Source organism: Colossoma macropomum, unplaced genomic scaffold (assembly GCF_904425465.1).
Source record: "Colossoma macropomum unplaced genomic scaffold, Colossoma_macropomum, whole genome shotgun sequence".
Classification (NCBI taxonomy): domain Eukaryota; kingdom Metazoa; phylum Chordata; class Actinopteri; order Characiformes; family Serrasalmidae; genus Colossoma; species Colossoma macropomum.
The window spans coordinates 12,790,986-12,813,461 of record NW_023494789.1 but is presented as its reverse complement, the minus strand read 5'-3'; the positions used below and the strand labels follow the sequence as shown (position 1 = coordinate 12,813,461).

The following is a 22,476-nucleotide window of genomic DNA, read 5'->3' as shown; positions in this document are numbered from 1 at the left end:
CGACGATCGCAATGTGAAGTTTGCATACAGAGCGACATCTGCTGGCTGAAGCGTGTATATACAACAAGATCCACTTTGAGTCAAAACAACTGTGTAGTCGCACATTAAAGGGTTAATTAGGTTTTAAGGGAAAACATCGCCGATTGTGGAAAGTTTCGTTTAGAGTGGTTTGATGTAAAATGGTTCATTGTCGTGTGTGTTGTGCTGGTACGAGTGAATCAGACACAGCAGAGCTGCGAGAGTTAAACACTGTCCACTCACTGTCCACTCTATTAGACACTCCTACCTTGTCAGTCCACCTTGTAGATGTAAAGTCAGAGACGATAGCTCATCTGCTGCCGCAGTTTGTGTTGGTCATCCTCTAGTCCTTCATCAGTGGCCACAGGACGCTGCCCACAGGACGCTGTTGGCTGGATATCTTTGGTTGGTGGACTATTCTCAGTCCAGCAGTGACACTGAGGTGTTTAAAAACACCAGCAGCACTGCTGTGTCTGTGTCAGACCAGCGCAACACACACTAACACACCACCACCACGTCAGTGTTACTGCAGTGCTGATAATGATCCACCAACCAAATAGTACCTGCTGTGTGAGGGTCCATGGGGGTCCTGACCACTGTAGGGTAAAAGGGGGCTAACAAAGTATGCAGAGAAACAGATGGACTACAGTCTGTAATTGTAGAACTACAAAGTGCACCTATATAGTAAGTGGAGCTGATAAAATGGACAATGAGCATAGAAATAAGGAGGTCATAATGTTATGCCTGTTTGGTGTATACACACACACACACACACACACACATATATATATATATATATATATATATATATATATATATATATATATATATATATATATATATATATACACATACATACATACATACATACACACACACACACACACACACACACACACACACACACACAGGTGGATGTCTGGTTCCTATCACCACCACTGTGAAGAATTGTGACTCAAATTTCACATTAAACACTTGAATTACACCAATTAACCACATTAATGTCATGTTAAATGAAGATATGTATATTTACATTAAATTTTGTTAGCCTAAAACCTGTTTCCTATTACTATGTAATTATTTATTAATCATTTATTAATGCTAATAGTCCATTTTGAGTATAGCTGCAATTTAGGAAGTTTAGAGAGTTTAAGATTCTGGGTTGGTTATAGGCATGTATCAGATAATTAAAGGTTCATAAGATTTTCTTCTATTCCTCTATAAAATATTAAAACACAGACCAACATGGAAAAAAAATCTTTATTTCAATTACTTAAGAAAAATTACAAAGCCATACAGGTTAACATTTTAACCCACAGACGTAGCCTACAAAGCGAGACCGAGCAAGAAATTTTTGTAAAAGAAAAATACATATCAAATAAGCAAGGTCTGCAAAAACAAACTGCCATTTTTGCAACACTTGTGAAGTCAGATACGACAAGGCATATATGTGTGTCCAAAAGAAAGAAAGAAAAACGTTAATCTCTCACAATAATACTGCCCTGATTTTCACACAGCGTGGTACACTTATTGGCATAGAGATTTCTGATCCAGTTTTAAAACTCAAAATAAATGATGAATTACCTCAATAGGAATATATCTTCATTACATTTCCTTCAGGAATACAAATCAGCCTCTTGCAGAGGGATTCATTTAGGATCACAACCAGCTACATTTAAGGCAAAATCAGGTTCAATTATAAGCAAGCAAAAGTAACAGATTTCTTTCACTGCTGATTTAAAGGAAATCAAGTAATAATCCAGACATCAATGGGAAAAAAAAGACTCTGAAGGAGAGAAATCTATGGTAGCAAACACATTTTCTCCCTGTAAACAAGCCTAAATGAAGTGTACACATTCAAATACACATTTCATACAGTTTCACAGAAGCGGAAGCTTCTCAGAGAGGCAAATCAAACTCTGCACGGTCAACATCAGTAGTGTATGGAGTATTTCAGCGCATGAGAAAGACTGCAGTGTTCACAGGAAACGCATAATATCACAGTATTACTTTACAATACTTCTTTTCGTCAGGCCTGTGACTGTCAACCGAGGCCTTATTCACTGTTGCACAACTTTAGCGTAACTGTAATAAGCCTGAAAGAATGTTCATAGTGCTTTAGTATTTCCCGACTCGTGCTTTAGTGACGTGGAAAAAATAAATCAGCCTCAGCTTTGTGAGGTGCTTGTGGAAATAGTGCTAAACGAAGAAATTCTTAGGAAATGAAAGAGCACTTGCAACACTGCCATTTTTTACTGGTTCTCCTTCAATCAGTTATAAAGTGGTTTCCTTCAGGCTAATCCAGCTTGGCTAATCTAGACTGGACCGGGAATGTCATACATTTTCAGAAGAAAAAGAAAAAAGATATTAGGCAAAATGGCTTCATATACAATCATATCGTATTTTGCAGAAAATCCTCCATAGTATATGCAAACATATCTATATATTACTTCTTTTATCAGTGATAAAAATGAAATAAATCTTCATATATGTTCTTAATTTGTATCAAACAATAGCAGGAAAGGCATATGCTATGAGAACAGTCATAGACGCACACACAAAAAAACACACATTCATGATTCCATGATACATCAGACCCTCAGCATACTTTATATATCAGGTACCGTTTATGATTCTATAAATTTTTGAACACGCTCTCAGACAGACACAATGACTCGAAAGGGAGGTGTTATTACACATTTAAAAGACAATTGCATCGTTTATGCCAATCAAATGGATAGGTGTAAACAAAGTCATTTAGAGTGGTTTGGTGTAACGCTCCGCTCTAGAGAAGCTGAATGAGCAAGAACTGTTTACAGTGGTGGTGACAGGGACCATCTGAAGAGCCTAAAGCCTCTAAAAGCTCCCTCACATAAAGTTACTACATGAGACATTGTTTTACGATAGTTTTGAGATGGTTTTGGCCCACAACATATTCTTTTACATCCATTTATGCTGGGGAGACACCGGCAGGGTGTTATGAGGCAAAATAGTCCCCAAAAGAATGTTACTTTTTTCAGATTTACCCCTGTTGTTCCATCATCAACATTAAATATAAATAGTTGAAAGCCATGCAAGTTTACTGGTGGTTTTGGGTAGTAAATAAAAAGGCTATATTTGTGTTGTAGTCATGGCGACCCCTGGCTCCTATCACCACCACTGTAAAGAAATCTAGAGTCTCTACAATGAAGTATTTCACACCAAACCACCCTGAATGACCCTTTACATCTAAATTATTTAATTACGCAGAAAGTCACAAAGATTGGTGGAATTCCCCTTTGGCACCCTGGGGCTCTATGTTTGATGCATATGCTGCTAACCACTGTGCCATTTTCTCAAGCAATCAGCCGCTGTGTGGTCAACTGTCACCTGACCACCATTAGTCAGCTGTGCTCTGTGGACTTGGGCAGGGTGCACTGCTACACTACACATAACTAATTTCACGTGTTACACCACTTGGGCACCTTTATATAGAGTTTTATCATAGTTCATCAATAAGCAAAACCACACAAAGGTCAGAACAGCCATGGTAACGAATTCCAGACAAGCTTTTGCTTTGTAATCAGCTTAGTAAGGTGATACAGTTGTATGCAAAAGTTTGAACACCCCCTGATCAAATGATGTTTTGTTGATTTTCACATCCTGTACAGAGAACAAATAGAAAAAATAAAACATTTACTTCAGGCTAATCCATCTTGGCCTATCTAGACTGGACTGGGAATGTCATACATTTTTAGAGGAAAAAGAAAAAAGATATTAGGAGATATTAGGAGAAAAGATATGTTTAATTTGCAACAAACTAAACTGTAAAGTAGCAGGAAAGGCGTATGCTAGAATGAGAACAGTCATAAATGCACACACACAAAAACACTTCTGCATATGCCACATTTCCCCCCAAATATATTAAACTGAGCAAATAAACAGTAATTGTGCATTAAAATGTGCAGAAGTTGTTCTCTGTAGAAAACTTCACTCAAAATCAACAAAAGACGCAATATGACGCGGACGCAAAATTTTGCATACGGCTGTATGTAGCAAATCACAAACATGAAGGCGAATAAAAGACAGATATTGGGGAAAAATAAATAAGCTCTACATTTTTGATTATCTGGTCAGGGCACGATTCTTCTACTTTTTATTGTTTAGTTTGGTAAGCAGCTAGCTAACAACGCATTTGCAATGTAAACCACCAAAACCTGACACTAGTGACTGATGCATAGGTGACAAACACATAGACAAGGACACAGAGTAGGGACTTAACGCTGTAGCATATGTGTGATATCGGAAGCAGAGTACAATGCAAGTACCTTTAGAGTACACCAGTACATCAGGCCCAAGCTGGCCTTCAGCTTGACTAGAGCATGTGTGCATTTGATGCTATAGTATTATATTAAATACACTGCGTTAGGTCTCATATACACACCATTATAAAGTCGTACAGTACACAGCCACATCCTAACCCACACACACACACACACACACACACACACACACACACACAAAAACATTGTCCTTCTAATGTTATCTTCTAATCACCGATATAACTTTCATTCTGGAGTATTCAGGCACAGTTTATGGCTGCAGGCAAATACATCCAAGCTGAACCATTTAATCTAGTTACACAGTTGATCTCAGAACAGCAGCAAAGGCTCACCAACACTGCTGCTCCTCAATCCCAGTCCTGGAGGGCATTACAAAGCAGAATTTTTTTAATTAGCCAGAAAAGTCAAAAGGGAAGCCTGACCAGCAGAGCTAAAGAACATTGCAATCGGTCAAACCTCATTTTTGGTTTAAAGGAGACACTGACTTGTCTTTTCCTTCATGCTAACTGGTGGCTGTACCACCACGCTACTTGCTGTCTACTATCCTATTCTTTTAAGCAATCCAGCTAAATGAGGAATCCTGCTTTGCAGAATATGTTTGGGATTTTCCCTGCTCCAACACGCTTGAGCTCAGGAAGAGCTCAATAACTAGGCCTGTCAGTTATTACATATTCATCTGATCACAATTATTTGAGATGACTACAGTTATTAACTAAAATTAATTAACCTTATTACATTTCACAATGATATGTTTACAACACAACAAACAGAATTTGCTTTGGTGTTTATGTTTGTTAATAACACCTTCAGAGGGCGGCGGTGAGTAATGTTTGTTTATTTGATGTTTGTTAAAAACACCTTTAGAGGGTGGCGGTGAGTAATGTTTGTTTATTTGATGTTTGTTAAAAACACCTTTAGAGGGTGGCGGTGAGTAATGTTTGTTTATTTGAGCTTAAGTTGTTTCTGTCAGGCACTAAGAAGTATCGACAGCTAGGAAATAAGACAGACTGTCAGCCAATTTGTCCAGTTTAAGCTTGTGATAACTGCATACCATAAACAAAAAAGAATTTAAATTAAACACAATTAATTCTATTGCAGTTAATTTTCAGCTAAAATTTCAAGATTGTGGCCTATTTACCTGAAGCAGGTGTGTTAGAGCAGGAAAAGAGCTGAAACCTCAGGACTGGCATTGGGGAACAATAGACAACCTATTAACGTCAGACCTTCAACTGTGTTTAAACTCCACTGGTGTGTCACTAAACTGGTAGTGATTCCTCAGAACTGGAGTTTGACACTTCTGCTGTAGAACACGTCTACAGAAAATCACAGGTTTATTATATGCAATATCTCTACATAATAGGGCTGCACAATATTTCATTTATTAACTGTTATCATGATACTGACCTTTGCAATACTGATATCTTAAATGCACCCTCTAACCAATCACAATGTGGGCTATAAGCTTTCTGAGCAATTCTGTAGCTGTTTTGTTGAATCAAGGTATTCATGAATCCAACAAATGTAAATTACTTCTGTCAAATTGAAGCACGTCAGTATTTAATCATGTGACATTCACGAGAGCTATTTTTAATATATTGCAAGGCATACAACAAATCACAACATGTAGTAATATAATTGCAATACTATTTTTTCCCCATATTGTGCAGCCCTAATACATACTGATAAACAGTCCGCCTGATTAAATATTCACACCCGAACCCTTAATTCATAGTTGCATATCATCTTCCTTCCAGTTTCCGGTGAGCACAGAGACTACGTTACCCACAATCATCTTCTCTCACATACACAGTCCGTCCTCTCTGCCCAGACTTGCTTCTTTTTCCTCACATTTTTTCCTCCCACAGGAATTAACCTCTTCATCATCACACCCTTCACTGATAAAGTAATTAAAGCAGCAAAGTTTTTGTGTCTTCTTTGTTCTCCTCAAAGGCAGGAAGGAGACACCAATGGCCCCTAGCGTGGATGTGAGGAGCAAACTGCTTCCTATTACCCACCAATATTAGCTCTCTGTTTGGCCACCTGCTGGGACTTGTCCAGCCCCTCACAGACCCTCAGAAAGAGGAACGTCAGGCTCAGGGGTATTCGCGCCCCCCTTGCTGTCCGTTAGTGTCGTGTCGGACCGAGGGTCCATGGCGGAATGCATGATGTGGAGCCACACGTCATCCATGTTTGGCATCACAAGGATTTTCTGTAGAAAAGAGAATCAACAGTGCACTAAAATACAAGAACCAAGTAGGGGACTTAGGATTTGTCATTTCACTTCTAATAAATAGGAAATAAGTGGATGTACAGTCATGTGCAAAAGTTCTGGCATCCAGGATAACTGACGTTTTGTTGATTTTCTAAGTGAAAATAAATTAACACATCCTCTACAGGAACATTTCTGTACATTCTAAGGCACAGTTACTGTTTATTTACTGAATTTAACATATTTAGTTAAACTCAGCAAATAATGAGAAATTGTGCTCTAAAATGTGCAGGAACATACCATATTTAAGTATGCTTTCTTTAGAGGATGTGTTTTATTTATTTTCTCTCACAAAATCAACAAAACATGTCATTTCACTGGGCTGTTCAAACTTTTGCATATGCCAAGACGTCTGAAAACTGGAAGTGCTGTGTTTGCACTCTTTGGAGGCCTGTTCATATGTCTACGACAGCGTTTTAAGGCCACTGTTAATAAAAATAAAAACAGTAGACCTCCGAGAAAAAAAGTCATACTATTTTGAGAAAAGAGTCATAATATTTTGAGAAAAAAAGTCATAACATTTCGAGAAAAAATTCATACTATTTCGAGAAAAAAGTTGTAATACTTCAAGAGAAAAAGTTGTAGAATTACGACATTAAAGTGGCATTAATACCAGGAAAGGTTGCAATATTGTGGCCAAAGACTTTGCAAAGGGAAGGCAGCACCTCCTCATGTTAAAATGAGGGGCGTTGAGGAGTTGGTGAAGTTATACTTTCATATTGATTTCACCCTTAAAGAAATACTCAGTCTCCCTGTCTCTCCTAGCACATCAGCACCAGCCTGTTATAATATAAGAAACAGCTGAGCAGGAAACTTTGTTTATTTAGAATAAAGAACCAGACGGACTTGGAAGAAACTGTCTGTCTGTTTTGTTGAAGGAGAATCGCAGGCAGTGACCGTCTACACGGCTATCACTGTACATCTCTGTGCCATTCAAAGAGGGCATGTAGTTTCACAGACAGTGAGAATGATGATCAAAATCATCGATCTAAAAGCAGACAGGAGTGTGTGGAACTCCAGTGCCAGTACAGCAACCGAGACCCCAATGTGTTATGGTAGCCCCCTACAGTTATCCTCGAAATATTATGACTTTTTTCTCAAAACAGTACAACTTTTTTTCTCTAAATATTACGACTTTAACCTCAAAACAGTACGACGCTTTTCTCGAAATAGTACAACTTTTTTCTCGAAATATTCTGACTTTATTCTCGAGGTCTACTATTTTTATTTTTATTAACAGTGGCCCTAAAAGGCCGTCATATATGTCACCATTAGAGCTGGATGAAATACAAAATGCATGTCACTAGAAGGTGGTTCTGATCCAGACTTAACAGCAGCAGTAGCCTTTGATCATTTCGAAATCAGTCAAAGTTACTCACAGTTGTTGCACTTCACAGAATGTAAATCAATTCTAAGACAACTGATGCAGTACGGATTAACTTGGGGAAGGAAGACATCCCCTCTCTTATTTTCTCTCCTGATCAAATGAAGGCGCTAAACCTATTCTCAATACATCTTCTCAACGGATATGGTCTAATTCAGGGGTGCACAACTCTGGTCCTGGAGGACCGATGTCCAGCACAGTTTGGTAGTGTCCCTACTCAAACACACCCACTAAACCTGGCAAACATATGAGCAGTTGAATCAGGTGTGTTTGAGCAGGTAAAACACCAAACTATGCTGGTTAATGGCTAATTACTGCTGAAATTTCATCTTGATGGCCTGTAAACTTTTGGCATGGGTTGACCTTATTCTGTATCATTGAATAATAGCACATGTATATGAATAATCCACATGTTTACATTATATAAGAACATTAGTTAAAATACATGACTGTAGCAGGATTGGGTACAGAACAACACATTTGGTTTTGAGAGGAAAAAAGTTATTTTTTTCTGTTTAATTAAAATGTAAAAACATGGTGCCAAAAGCGCTCTTTAGCATACTTCCTTCAAAATATCATCTAGATAGATTTTCATTATAAATATGCAAAGCCATTTATTGGAGTTTCACTGGCAAGCCAGTGTTAGATGCCGTTATAGCAATCATTAGCTAAAATTAGGCAATTTTGCAATAGATGAATCTGTATGTGAGTTTTGCAGCTAAGCATTTACCTCCACATCTGATTTGTATAAAATGCAAATATTAGAAACGACCTGACACATACATTCTGTAAAATCTAGCTGACAAATTGATGCAAGATGCACCAAGTGGGCTTCTTATTCCAGGCAGGGAGGCATTTTGCCCCAATACTTGCCCTTTTAAAGATTTTCTTATTGAGAAATGCAGGATATGGGCCCTTTAAGATGTAACAGAGCGCAGAGGTCTTCAGATCTGGACCTTGAATCTAGTTTCCCAGTCACTGGGAGGTATGACACTAGGTGGCCAATCAGTTACATCAACAGTTCACTTGACTACCAGTGACAACAAAATACAGAACCGGAAACTGGATTGAAGGTCTGGATTTGAAGACCTCTGATACAGCGCAGGACATCCTCAATGTGTCTGCCAGGTTCAGTCCGGTACAGTGAGAGTAAACGAGTGATAAGTCTCTGAAATGGACTACCAGGAAAATTGTAAACAAATCTACAGTTGTGTTCCTGTGCTTAAAAAGGCCTTACCTGGAACTCCTGCTCCAGTTTCTTTTCTATCCAGTCTGTTACATGTGCAAGAGTCACTTCTCTCTCTCCCAGTTTGGGACGTGCCTTCAGCTCCAACAGGGGTGGACTGCGGAAGCCATACCTGAAAAAAAACAACATGTGGATTAATTTAAAACTGTTTCTATTCACATTAGTATTCCATTTTAATGCCTCCAACACTTGCAGAGTTATTATCACACCACTAGGTGGCATCAATGCCACAAGAGACAGTCTTCTGAAATGTATTGGGATTAGTTGGAGAGTTAACTATATATATATATATATATATATATATATATATAAAAACACCAACGTTCTTGTTCAAGGCTCTGCACACATAAGGTTCCGTCTGTCATCTTGGGATGACTAGCTTGTTTAGCTGTCCTTGATTTGATTGCCCCTCATCTAAATATGAACCCAACACAGGCATTAGAGCAGAGGTCAAAGGCGGAGCATACCATATCCTGTCAGTGGGGGGAGGGGGGATGTTGACGGCCAGCGTTCCTTTGCACTCCTGAAGCTCTACGGTGAGCAGGAGAGGTGTGTTAGACACCTCCTCCATCTTCTTTTTGATGAACTCTGTCTCCGCTGCCTTCTGGAAGTACTTGTTCTTGGTTATCTTGTCCACGAATCTCATGATCTTGCTCGGTCTGTGGACTCCAGTGTATCTGGTGAGAAGGAATGCAAAATGATATTGCTTGTGATCATGATTTTAGACTGAGGAAGATTTATTAAGACTAGAGCTGTAGAGTAGCTTAAATAAGTCACCATCATAGCTTAAATTCAGCCCTCTCCTGCTTTCTCTAGCTTTAAAGAGCATCTCAAAACCATGACATTAAGCCAAGCTGAGAGGTGAAAGGTCACCTGCACTGTGGAAAATTAGAGTTGGCATTTTGAGCGACTTGTGTGTCAAACAGCTCCCTGTAACCTGACTCACTAACCACAGTATTTCACAATGTTTTCAAGAGCTCATGGAAAAAAGTCTGTCTCGTTCGGTTTCATGAATGTGTTAAACATGAAGCACTCATAAAAATAGAAAAATGTGGAGGTGGGCGATATGACAAGAATAGATAGAAATACAAAAAGAAAGAGCGTGCAAGTGAGAGACAATGAGCAAAAGAGAAAGAGAGAGCGAAAGAGACCACAAGAGAAAAAAGAGAAAGATGGAGAGAAAAAAAAGAGGGAAAGAGAAATACAGTGCAAGCAAAAGAAAGAGAGTAAGCAAGTGTGTGAGGGAGAAAGCCACAGCCAGAGAGAATTAGAAAGAGAAAGAGAGTCTTCACTTACCCCTCTGCTCCCGGGGGCAGGTTTTTATCAGTTACGTTCTCTGTCCCGTCGTCTTCATCAGAGGAGCCGGCACTGGACGATTCCTCATCACTGTCGGCCAGGCAGTACGTTCGAGGTCTGTGCCTGAGAGTTAACAAACGGACAGACAGTTTAATGTCCAAGACAGTGACCAACAAACATTCTCTGATGACTTTTAGCCATGATGCCCTGGAACAAAGGATCCCAGTCCAGTTTTTGAAGATCTGCAGCCAGTCCAGTTTTATTCAGTTTTAACAAAAATAATAATGTTTATTTACATAGCATCCATACATTAAAAATGCATCTCCAAGTGCTTCACGATACAAAATAAAAGCAGAGGAGGAAGAGGAAAAAAAAAAAATCAAAAATAAAAACAAAATATAATAAATAATAAATAGTAGAAAGGGGATATTATTAATAATTATGTATAAAAAGCACAAGCTAAAAGTATAAATAAGAGAAAAAAATAAAATAAAAGTGCAACTAACAAGAAAGTAATAGTAATATTTCACTAAAAACAAAGGAAAATATTCCTTAAATGAAAAAAGAAGGAAAGAAAGTTTTTAACTGTTTTTTTTTTAAATGTTGACAGAAGGAGCCTGACGGATGTTGATAGGTAATGTGTTCCAAATCTTTGGTGCATAAAAGCAAAATGCTGTTTCTCCACTCTTTAAAGTTTTATATGTGGAATATGGAGAAGGCACTACTAGAGGATCTTAAAGCTTGATTTGGAACAACAATCTATCAGCACTTAGAAATGTATGAAGGTGCTAAACCATTAAGAAATTTAAAAAACTAGTAGTAAAATTTTATAGTCGATTTTAAAAGAGGCAGCCGGTGCAGTGATGCTAAAACTGCTCTAATGATTCTGTTTTCTAGTCTGTGTTAATATTCTTGCTGCTGCAAGTTGTAATTTGATGGTTGTACTTGCAGGAAGTCCAATGAACAAAGCATTACAGTAGTCAAGCCGAGAAAACACAAAAGCATGGATCAATTTCTTAGCATCTTGCAGACAGAGATAAGGTTGAATTTGTTCTATATTGTTTAAATGATAAAAAGCAGTTTTGGTAATATTATTAATATGTGCTTTAAAAGTTAAATCAGAGTCTAGAGTTGCACCAAAATTCCTGATTTCAGTTCTTATTTGTAGAGTCAGATTTCCGAGTCTTTCATACACCTTTTTCCTCTTTGCTTCACAACCTATCATTTTAGTGTTTGTTCCAAACCATTTGACGTAATAAGATGTTGCCGCTCTTGATTTTCCACCACCGCTGTGTTCCAGGTCTTGTTTTGAGCAAAAATATACGGACGGCTTTGGATCCTCAAAGACTGGGCAGGGAATCTCTATGATATCAATATCAAACATCACACTACAGGCATCGCCTACAGCGCACTCAAACACATAACATGCATGTTCACACTCAGTTTACAAGAAAACACTGCTAAACACAAACATGCACACACCAAAATAATCCGCTGTGGCTTCAGTTTAAATCTAAAGGCCTCAGTATGCTTGTTGTAAAAACCCACAGACTGTATGAAAACTCACAAATGAAATAAAAATGTTTGGGCTTTGTTTTTCTGCACTGGCTAATTTGTCCGTAAAGCGTGCCACTAGGGGCCTTCAGAGAGAGGCTTTATAACCTGATCCATTCCTGACACAATCATATGCAAAACTTTGGGTAAATTACATGTTTTGTTGATTTTTTAAAGTGAAATAAATAGATAAATAAATAACACATCATCTATATAGAACACACTTCTGCACATTTTAATATTCAATTACTGTTTATTTGCTGAATTTAACATATTGAGGGAAAAATAAAACATGCAAAAGTTTTATGTTTATTTTTTCCTATATGTTAAAATGCCAGATTTAAGTGTGGTCACTGTAAAGCAGGGGTATCCAAACTGTTATCAAAGAGGGTCAGATTGAACCATGTCAAAATACCCAAGGGCTAAAATATTATTCACAAAGGTTTTGAAAATAATTTAGGAGGAACAATAAACCATGTCTAATGTATTAAATTTATTCCGATTGAAGTGTTTACTTGTTAATAAAAATATAATTTGTTAGACAAAGTAAACAAAAATGTGTAAATTTCAGTGTTGTTAGATAATGTTGTTTACATATCAAATAAATGCAGCAACCACAATCAGAAATCACTTTAATAAACGAGAAAAGCCAATTAAATTCTATCCGCTGGCCGCATTTGGCCCTGGGGCTGGACTTTGGGCAGATGACTGTATCATTCAGTGATAACAAACAGCAAAAAAGTTTTAAATTGCAAATAACCAAAAAAAAAAAGACAGCAGATGTTTCACAAGAGCCACTCACAAGCTATAAACCCCAAAATAAACACTTGCCATATGAAATTTGGTTATTTGGTATACAATAATGACTTGTACAATGTGGACCTGCACAAAACTATTTGCAGATGATTTTAGATGATTCACTCAATATTTTATGAATTCTGTGAACAAAAAGTTCCTACATGATAAATAATAATCTGTAATTACCTGTGCTTATTATCTCTTTTTTTAAATAGAATGAATTAGGGATATTATTTTATAATAGCTTCATTTTTGATGTTCTCCAGCTACTCAGTCATTTCAGAATCTTCTACAGCTCTGCTCATCATTCTGGGCACACTGAACACTTTTTTATTTACAGCTACCAAGTGCCCTACTAATTATTTGAAAGCTGTGAAGATGCACAGATGGAGCATGTCAGAGTCATTTTATACATTTGTTTGCAAAACAACTGACTGCAAAAAATTGACTGAAACTTCTGAAGGGTAATGTAAATAACCAGAATACATATCCATAACCAGAATTTCTTTGGTTGGACCACTATTAAAGCTACTTTAGGCAGTCTAATCTTGAGCTAAAATGGATTCAAGGGAAAAGATTTAATCCTTTTTTTGTTACAATGTCATTTCCATTGTTTTCTGTCTGAACTGAACCTTGGCACAGAGGATTATGGGTAAATCCTAATGTGGGAGAGGGCAACGAAAGGAACAATGACAATAACATGCAGGAATGCAGTTTTAAAAGGTAGCAGAACTTTACAAAAATGATACTGTGGTGTGTTTTCTGTAGTGTGTCTGCTCCCCATTAAAAGACAATCCAAAAAATATATAACAAAAGAAAAAAAAAATCTATCCATCTACTGAAGCTTCTCTAAGAAGGAGTTTTTCAGGCGAGAAGCACAGTTACTCACCAGGACACAGAGAGAAAGAGGGGGAAAAGCAGGAGACAAAGCAGAGCAGTGATTATTACATCATAGCAAAGCACAATTAAGCACACATTTCTGCAAAAATAGATTAAAGCGATAGTTTGGCAATATGAATAATTACACTCTATACCCCCTTAGCCCAAATGTAGTCCATCAGACAAATCATGTTTGCTTCTTTAGCCAAGAACTACGAGGCTAATGTAGTAAAAAGTAATGGAATCCTATATCCTGTGCCTAAATGATCACACACTGGCCTCTTTTTGCCTATGTGGTTTGACACTGTACAGCATACTATGACCTATAAAACTTGACAGAAGTAAGGAAAGCAGCTAAAAGCATGATTTTTTTTTACCTATCACCTTGATGATATGGTCATCCCATAACCAAGCTAAAGTCTAATTCAAGTTGTAACAAGTTGTTGTACATTTGTGCAAAAGCCACCATATTCAGGTATGAGTTAGCCATCTAACATCTACAGACGCTAAAGCTGGCCATAAGTGGCGAGATTTTGTCAGCTGATTGGCTCTCCGCACGTCAGCATGTATGCACTTCCGTGCAGTGTGTTTTATTCGTCTTACGGGAAACTTCTGCAAGCAGTTACACACACTTCAAGCCGCAGGGGCATTGGGTGGAGGTGGGTTTGTTAAGGGGGCTAAGGCTCTCCCACTTTAAAGCAGATTTCTGCCAATGAAAATATTACAAAATGTAAAGTCGTCATGGGCAAAGTTCTCGCATCCTCATGACTTTTTTCCACCTTTAATAAATAAAAGAGAAAGACAAAGTTGCTAACATTGCAAATTTTCAGCAGACGCCATCACCATGGCAACATTTACAACATTTAAAGGCATTTCAACGGCAACACATATACAGCAGTAGATTGCTCCACTGTTTTTTAGTTGAGCTGTGGTAGCTTATATGGCCTACTTTGTGAGTACACTGATAGAAATAAAGGTTCTGTGCAGGTACATTTTTTGTTCATCAAGGTACAAACAATGTAAATGTGCCCTCAAAGGTACAACAAAGGTTTTAGGTCCAATTATGTGCCTTAAATGAGTTTTCCTAGGTAACAAATACATATTTGTATCTTTCATAACATAATGCTTTAAAAAAGAACAACAAAATAAAAAGCCTGGAGACAAGACGGGGTGTGTGGAGTCAGCACAACTTAGTAAAAATAATTTGAAAAGGATACTGGTACAATTTATGTTCCCTGACTAAAGGTCCCGTGATGTACGCTTGTGAGTACCAACCCATCTTTTTCCTGAGAGCATAGTACTACATGATAGTAGTAAAGAGAACAAAGTTTAATATTATGAAAAAGTGACAGGAACACTGCTATGTTCAAACATTCACCCTGGACATCTTCACCAAGTGCTGTAAAAGATAAGACTCTGGTTAATGAGCCTTCACACATTGTGGTATGCTGTCAGTAACTCCAAGAGCTAGTCAAAGTAAACAACCGAAAAATGTTCCCTTTGATTATGGCAATGGGCGGGTAACTTTCTTATGTTTTAGCTGCAATGAAGTTGGCGAGGTCTCTGAGCTCAAATGCTTGTTAGCTAGCCCCCTCAACCTGTAACCCAGCCCCCTTAAAATAACTCTGGCTATGCCACTGGCACACCATGACTGATACTTTCAGAGCCTTTCAGACTCTATGGCTGCATGCAGTGTGGTGGTCTTACCCCTCTTTTCCGAACTCTCCAAGACCCTCTCCCTCCTTTCCCAGACGGGACAGGTTCATCTTTGTTTCCAGAGTCATGAGAAACGACCCCTTATAAGAAATCTCCAAATCAAACCACAGCCCTGTGAGAGAGAGAGAGAGAGAGAGAGAGAGAGAGAGAGAGAGAGAGAGAGAGAGAGAGAGAGAGAGAGAGACACAAACACACAGTTATAGTTTTTCAAATGGAAAATGGGAAATTTCAAAAAATAAAGAAAGAATTAGAATAATAAATAAATAAATGACTGAAATTCCAGCAGCCCTAACATCTCCTGAAAGATCCCCCTGGTTTGTCTTATTTCTGATTATTTACAATTCTCCCTCAGTCCCCTCTCGCGCTCCCTCTGTGGGGGCTTCTCCACTGACGGATCACCGAATGAGTCTGAGCACAACAGGGGGTAGAATTAACTTTAACAAACTGATCTGATTCTCTGCAGCAAACAGTGGGGAGTGGAAAAGAGAAAAAGAGAGAGAGAGAGAGAGAGAGAGAGAGAGAGAGAGAGAGAGAGAGAATATTCCCGTCTTTGAGGAGGGAAAACAGCTGGAAATCTCGTGTTGATCCTCCTGGTGAACAGAGGGGGGTCTCAGTCAGCAGGGAGAGTAACGTCTGTGTGTGAGCAGATAGCTTTCATATTCAGCTTTGAGCAGTGTTTAGTCACTATCCATGTTATGATGTCATCTAACAGGGCTGCACACTACCCGCATTCGTCCACTAGAGGGCAGTTTGAAGGAAAGATGACTGTAGCACACCCAGTATAACCAACTGTTAGAGATGCTTCAGTAACACAAAGTACTGATGGCTTGGAAGAAGAATAAAGTAAAAGAAAGAAAATACTGTTTTTTCTTCATCTACAGTTTTCACATGTAAATATTCACTGTCTTTAGGACGTGTTATAAACATATTGTGTTCTTTATGTGTCTTCTAAATGTTTTGTAAAGTGTTTACATTCATTTCATTAAATGTTTTGTAAAGTGTTTACATTCATTTCATTGTAAGTAACTATCTGTCTGTGTCCATTCGTTCGTCCATCAATCCACCCATATCCATCTGTCTGTCCATCTATTCATCCATCCATGAATGGATGAATAGATGGATAATATCTTCTTATTAATCCATCCATCTATCTATCCATCTGTGCATATATATATATTGATCTATGTTCATCTGTCCGTCCATCCATCCATCTATGTATCAATCTCCCCATCACTGTTTATCCATTTATTTCTATTCATCAACCCATCTATCCTTCTGTGTCCATCTATCTTTCTGTCTGTGTATCAATCTTTCTCTGTTAATCTATCATCCATCTATATATTCATCTGTGTATCCATCTATCCCATCCATGTGTATCAGTCTCTCCATCTACACATCCATCAATCCATCTATCCACAGATAAAAATCCATCTATCCATATATCCATCTGTGCACATATCTGTCCATCAATATTTGTGTCTATTCATTCATCTATCCATCTATAAATGTAGCCATCAATCCATTTATATATCCATTTCCATCTGTGTGTACATATCTAGCCACCCATCCATCTGTCTGCATGTATCTAACCACCCATTCATCGACATATCTACCCATCAATCCATCCATTCATCTATCCATCCATGCACCTACCCATCAATCGATAAATCTGCATATCCGTCTATATATCTATCCATTCATCCACCCAGTCTCAGTCTCTTTTTACGTTCAGATCATGCACGAAGGCCAGGTGTGAATACCCAGAGGACGCCCTTTAATTTGATTACGATCGGGTCACTCAAACCACATTCAGCGATGCTCAGAGGCGAATCTTGACCACATTTATGCCTTACGATATCTGTATAAAACTACATAAATAAGTGGAAATGTGTCTGCGAAGTGCTGACTAGCAGGTGAAAACATGGACGACGTATGACGCTGAAGTTGCCCACAACAAGAGTCTTCTGCACTCTGGAGCAGTGAAAATGTCAAAGGCAAGCTTATAGATTTGTATAGTAATGGAGAATAAAGTAAATGTAAAACAGAAACAACACATGCTGACATGCTTTTCTCACAGGGAAAGCAAAATCAGTTCTCATCTGGTCAAACCGGGGATGCATTTAAGTGAAAAGCGGAAATGAGGCCAAAGTAGATCCAGATAGATCCGAACATGAAAGCCACGTTATGCAAGGTGCAAACAGGCTTTTAAAGCCACTGAAACAGCTACGCTTGAGAGAAAAAGCTTCAGTGTATCAAGCCCCACATGCGCTGCTAGGCACTTTTTCTTTGATTCTTTGTCCATTAGTTTGTTGTGGTTCTCCATGACAGCCTGATTCAATAAAAGCTGAAGTGTTTTCTGTCTCACCACTGCCGCTGCTGCTGTTATTGTCTTTTCCTCGTTTTCCCCCAGCCTGAGCAGTCACACTGGGATGTGGTTTTGCAACAGTATTAGTCAGTCAGAAAGAGAAGGCCAAGCAGAGGTCACAAGACAACACCAACACATCTGACCACGCACCAAACAGGGCTGATACAACAGCCTGTTTTGTAATGGAGAAGTGTGAGTGTGATAGTGAGGCAGACAGAAAGAGAGAGTCTGAATCACAGAATGACTGTCAGTGTTCCTGACTGTGTGCAACTGGGTCTTAAAGCCACTGTAACAAATACAAAATATAAACTAAATGCAAAATATAGATTCTATATTCTTGCTTTAAACATTTTCAATAATATTTACCTGAATATGAACTTTGCCTTGTCATCAGAAAGTGTATGACACAGATCAGATGACACACATGCACGTGCACACAAAAATGATATGATCCCTGTTAGCACACTGCACGGTCACTGGTCATTTTTAATTTTTTTGACACCATTTGGGGAAGAGAAAAACATCAGCTTCTTTTTACTGCCTTTTTATAAGAGCAAGAAAAAATAACTTCAATGTAAGTTAATGCAACAAGATTTTATTCCAAGTAATTTTGGTCTATTTCTGTTGGTCCGTTCATCATGAGACGTTCAGGGCGAAAGGGCAGCTGGCATTTTATATAGCTTTAAAAAAGGGAGTAATGAAGTTTAGATATAACAGCAAAAATATATGCATAAGCACACACACTACTGATAACTGCTCTGTCTCTATCTCTTTCTCTCTCCTCCCCTCTTCACTCATTCTCTTTCCCTCTCCACTCTCTCTCTCTCTCTCTCTCTCTCCACTCACTATCCCTACTTGCTCCTTCCGTTTCTACTCTCCCCCCTCAACTCTTATGCTCTCTCCCTCTTGCTCCCTTTATCCATACATCTCCTTCCTTCTCTCTTTGCCACTTGTTCTCTTTCTCCCTACATGTCCCCCTTTTCTCTCTCTCTCTCTCTTTCTCCTCTCTCCCCCTCTACTCTTATTCTCTCTCTCCCTCTGCCTCTTGCTCTCTTTTTCCCTATATCTCCCCCTTGACTCTCTCTCTACTCTACCCCTCTACTCTTATTCTCTCTCCCCCTCTGCCTCTTGCTCTCTTTTTCCCTATATCTCCCCCTTGACTCTCTCTCTACTCTACCACTCTACTCTTATTCTCTCTCTCCCTCTGCCTCTTGCTTTGTTTCTCCCTACATCTCCCTCTCTCACTCTGTATCTCTCTATGCCACTTGTTCTCTTCTTCTCCTTATATCTCCCTCCCTCTTTCTCTCTGTCCCTCATGCTCTTTCCTTCTCCCTATATGCCCCTTCCCTCTTGCTCTCTCCTTTTCCCTACAAGCCCCCCATCTCCTTCTCCATACTCCCCCTTTCCCTCCTCTCCCTCTCTTTTATCCAGTATTCTTTTCAGTACTGACGTCTCCTTCAAACTGACTGTTTTGGAGAAAAATACTAAGCCTTGGTGAAGAGAGAGAGCTTTTCCTTTTCACCACTCAACCCCCCAGACACTGTGTAGTGTTTCAATGCTAACCACTCTCTGCAGAAATGCTGTTTACAGCAGGTTATAAATAATCCCCACTCAGCTCACCTTGATGGTCCACCGAGGGCTGAGAGGCCCAGAGGATTCTGGGAGTGCACACACCCATGTCCAGCTCCGTCAGAGTCAGCTCGTTCATGAAGTAAGGCAACTGCAGAACACAATAAAATCATTGGTAAAGTTTTAAACATACTGTTTACTCTTCATCCCATACAGTACATATATGGAAACTAAGCTGCAAGAGCAGCCTGTTTCCAACAAATTGCTTTTGCGACATCACAAAAAAAACACATTCACACGCTGAAGTTACAATGAATGTTTCAGTTATAATGAATGCCCTGCTTTTTAGACACAACACAGGACAGCCAATCAAAAAACAGATCATTTACATATATCAGTCTTGAAGGCACAGTAACAAAAGCAGCCTCTTTAATTCTAAAAAGGATACAGAGAGGTTGGAAAATGGTCTTGTAAAAATTCATTATGGCTTTTTCGTTACATAAAACTACAGAATTGTTATAAAAGGGCCTCAGTTTGAAATTTTAAAAAGCAAGGAAAATGTAATATATGGGCATTTAAATGTCTAAAAAGTTTGAGTCAATCACAAATAGAGTTGCCTATGCAGTTTCTGACACTGCATGAAAAACTCTTATCTGTAAAAATGGACAAATGCACAGACAATAGTAATACATAATATGTCAGAACCAGATAATAAAGTTTATTAGAGATACTGAACAACTCAACACAGTTTGAGGCGAGTGAGTGTCCATGTAGCACCATGCTAATTGATAACTATAAGCTTCCATTACTTGTTAGCCTCATTAGCCTCGTATTTCCAATGAAAAACAGCAAATTTTGGAACTATGTTTTGGCCAATCGACTACATCTGGGCTGAAGGGATAATTGAGTAAATCAGATTTTTTAAACTACTGCTTGCCTGCTTTGAACTCTATAGTATTATCGGCTTTAAACCTCACTGCAGGCCTCTTCAAAGACTATATTTGTACTTTGGCCCCTCTAGCATTCTGAATCAATACAATGAGCCAGTAAAGGACTTTTTGACTGGATGAGTACTAGCTAATGCACACTGGTTAGTCAGAAACTCCTCCAGAAGCTATACAAACAGAAGATAAGACAATACATACTACGTGAAATAAAGATCAGAAGCAGCTAACCTGGTTTAGGCTCATGCTTCTACTCCAGAGGGCCTAAATAAGATAGCACTGTCACTGACATTTACTTTCTCACTACCTTTTTGTACAAGGCTGGGAACAAACCACAGAATTTTAGCGGCAAGTTGCGTATTCCAAAATTAGCAATTGGCAACTACTATGGAAAACGGGAGAAAAAACTAATTTGAGATAAGGATGAGCTGAGGCAAATGATGGCAGCTTTGAAGGGAAAAATCTGTGTAAACAGCAGACACAACTTCTGATAAGAGGCTCTGCAGTGCTTTCATAGAAACAGCATCTATTAAATCTTAAATATGATTCTATTGTCTGTGGTCCTTCTCTCCAACCACATCAATCATGAATCCTAAGCATACCTACATGGCACAGCTGAGGACGGTTACTTTCACATTTTTTCAAAATTACTGCATAATCAAGTGGTTAAGATGTAAACAGAGTCATTCAGAATGGTTTGGTGTGAAGTACTTTGTTCTAGAGCAATTGACACACCAGAATTGTTCACAGTGGTTGTGATAGGAACCAGACATCCACCTCTAAAAGCTGCCTCGCAGAAAGTTATTATATGAAATGGTTACAAATATGCTGTCTGGAGCCTTAGATATTGTTTTGAGGAGATTTTTTTTTAAAAATACATTCATATTGGAGAGGTACACCGTGAGGCAAAATAGTCCTGAAACAAAACAGATTTTTTAGATTTATCACAGTTTTACCATCATCAACAGTACATATATAAACGTAACCTAGTAAATAAATTGGCTATATTTGTGTTGTAGACATCATGACTTCTGGTTCCTATCACCACCACTGAGAGATCAGAGACAGTAAGTTTTTGTACAATACACATTTTCATATGAAACCACTCTGATTTACTTTGTTTACATCTCAACAATTGAATTATACAGTAATTAGTGGCTCAACTCTGTTGGCTCATATTTGTGTTTGTAACTGACCCATATCTGGCATTAGTGTCCTCTGGAAGGACTTGCATGGGTACATTTTATCAAGTTACAGCAACTGCTGACTCACTGTGCACAACAGATGGACCGTGCATGGACAGTGAAGTGTGATGTTTTAAAAAAGATACAAACAATAAAACAAACATATATAAATAAATTGAATTCCAATCTGACCATTTTCATTATGGTCGTATTACCACATTTTAAATCTAATCTAGGCCTGCATATGAAAACAGCTCAAGTCTGATTTGAAATTATAAGCTCTGGATAAATTAATATATGAACTGTGCCGCTTCAACTCTGTAACATTAACATGGTTATGTAGTTTAAGGCAAACCTAAAATACTCACCCTGATTTTACTAAGCTTCATCTGGATCTTCTTGGACACCCAGTCAGCCCAGTGCTGCTCTCTGAGGAAATCCCACGCAATCCGACCAATCAGAGCATTTACCCAGCAAACAGGTCCCTCCTCTTTTACTGGGTCGTTTGGCAACTGATTGAAAAACAGTAAACGGGATCATTACTTTTCAATGTGTTTGGACACACATGATCACTTACTGATTATCTTATGTTTTAAGTAAACAGCACATTCCCACACTCATACACATAAATGCAAACAAACTACAAGTATACACTCTCATGAACTTACACAGGCAACTCCACACTTACAGTACAGTGCCAAAGTCAGAGGCCACCCGTCATGCATTTCATTCCCTGTAGGTATAATTTATTTATTTTTCAAGAGAGATTTTAAAGAGAGCAGATACTGATGCAAAAGTTTTAGCACGCCTGGTAAAATTCTATGTTTCTGTTGATTTTCTAAGTGAAAATAAGTTAACAACCTCTACACTTTTTACACACTTTGTTATGTTTCATTTCCACTTTGTAATGTTCCGTTATTTTCCCCAACATG

At 38.4% G+C, this 22,476-nt stretch overlaps 1 protein-coding gene across 2 annotated transcripts in view; it reads right to left on the bottom strand.

Moving 5' to 3' along the window:
* Positions 1-6,196: 6,196 nt before the first annotated feature.
* LOC118807932 (testis-expressed protein 2-like) overlaps positions 6,197-22,476 on the bottom strand; it is a 57,227-nt gene continuing 40,947 nt past the window's right edge. For both annotated transcript variants that reach the window (XM_036570120.1, XM_036570121.1), the window contains 7 exons: positions 21,913-22,056; positions 19,468-19,567; positions 15,474-15,594; positions 10,536-10,658; positions 9,707-9,916; positions 9,231-9,351; positions 6,197-6,549 (listed from right to left, as the gene is read on the bottom strand). In XM_036570120.1, the coding sequence (XP_036426013.1) occupies positions 6,403-6,549; positions 9,231-9,351; positions 9,707-9,916; positions 10,536-10,658; positions 15,474-15,594; positions 19,468-19,567; positions 21,913-22,056 (966 nt within the window). In that variant the 3' untranslated portion in view covers positions 6,197-6,402. The remainder of the gene's footprint in view (positions 6,550-9,230; positions 9,352-9,706; positions 9,917-10,535; positions 10,659-15,473; positions 15,595-19,467; positions 19,568-21,912; positions 22,057-22,476) is intronic.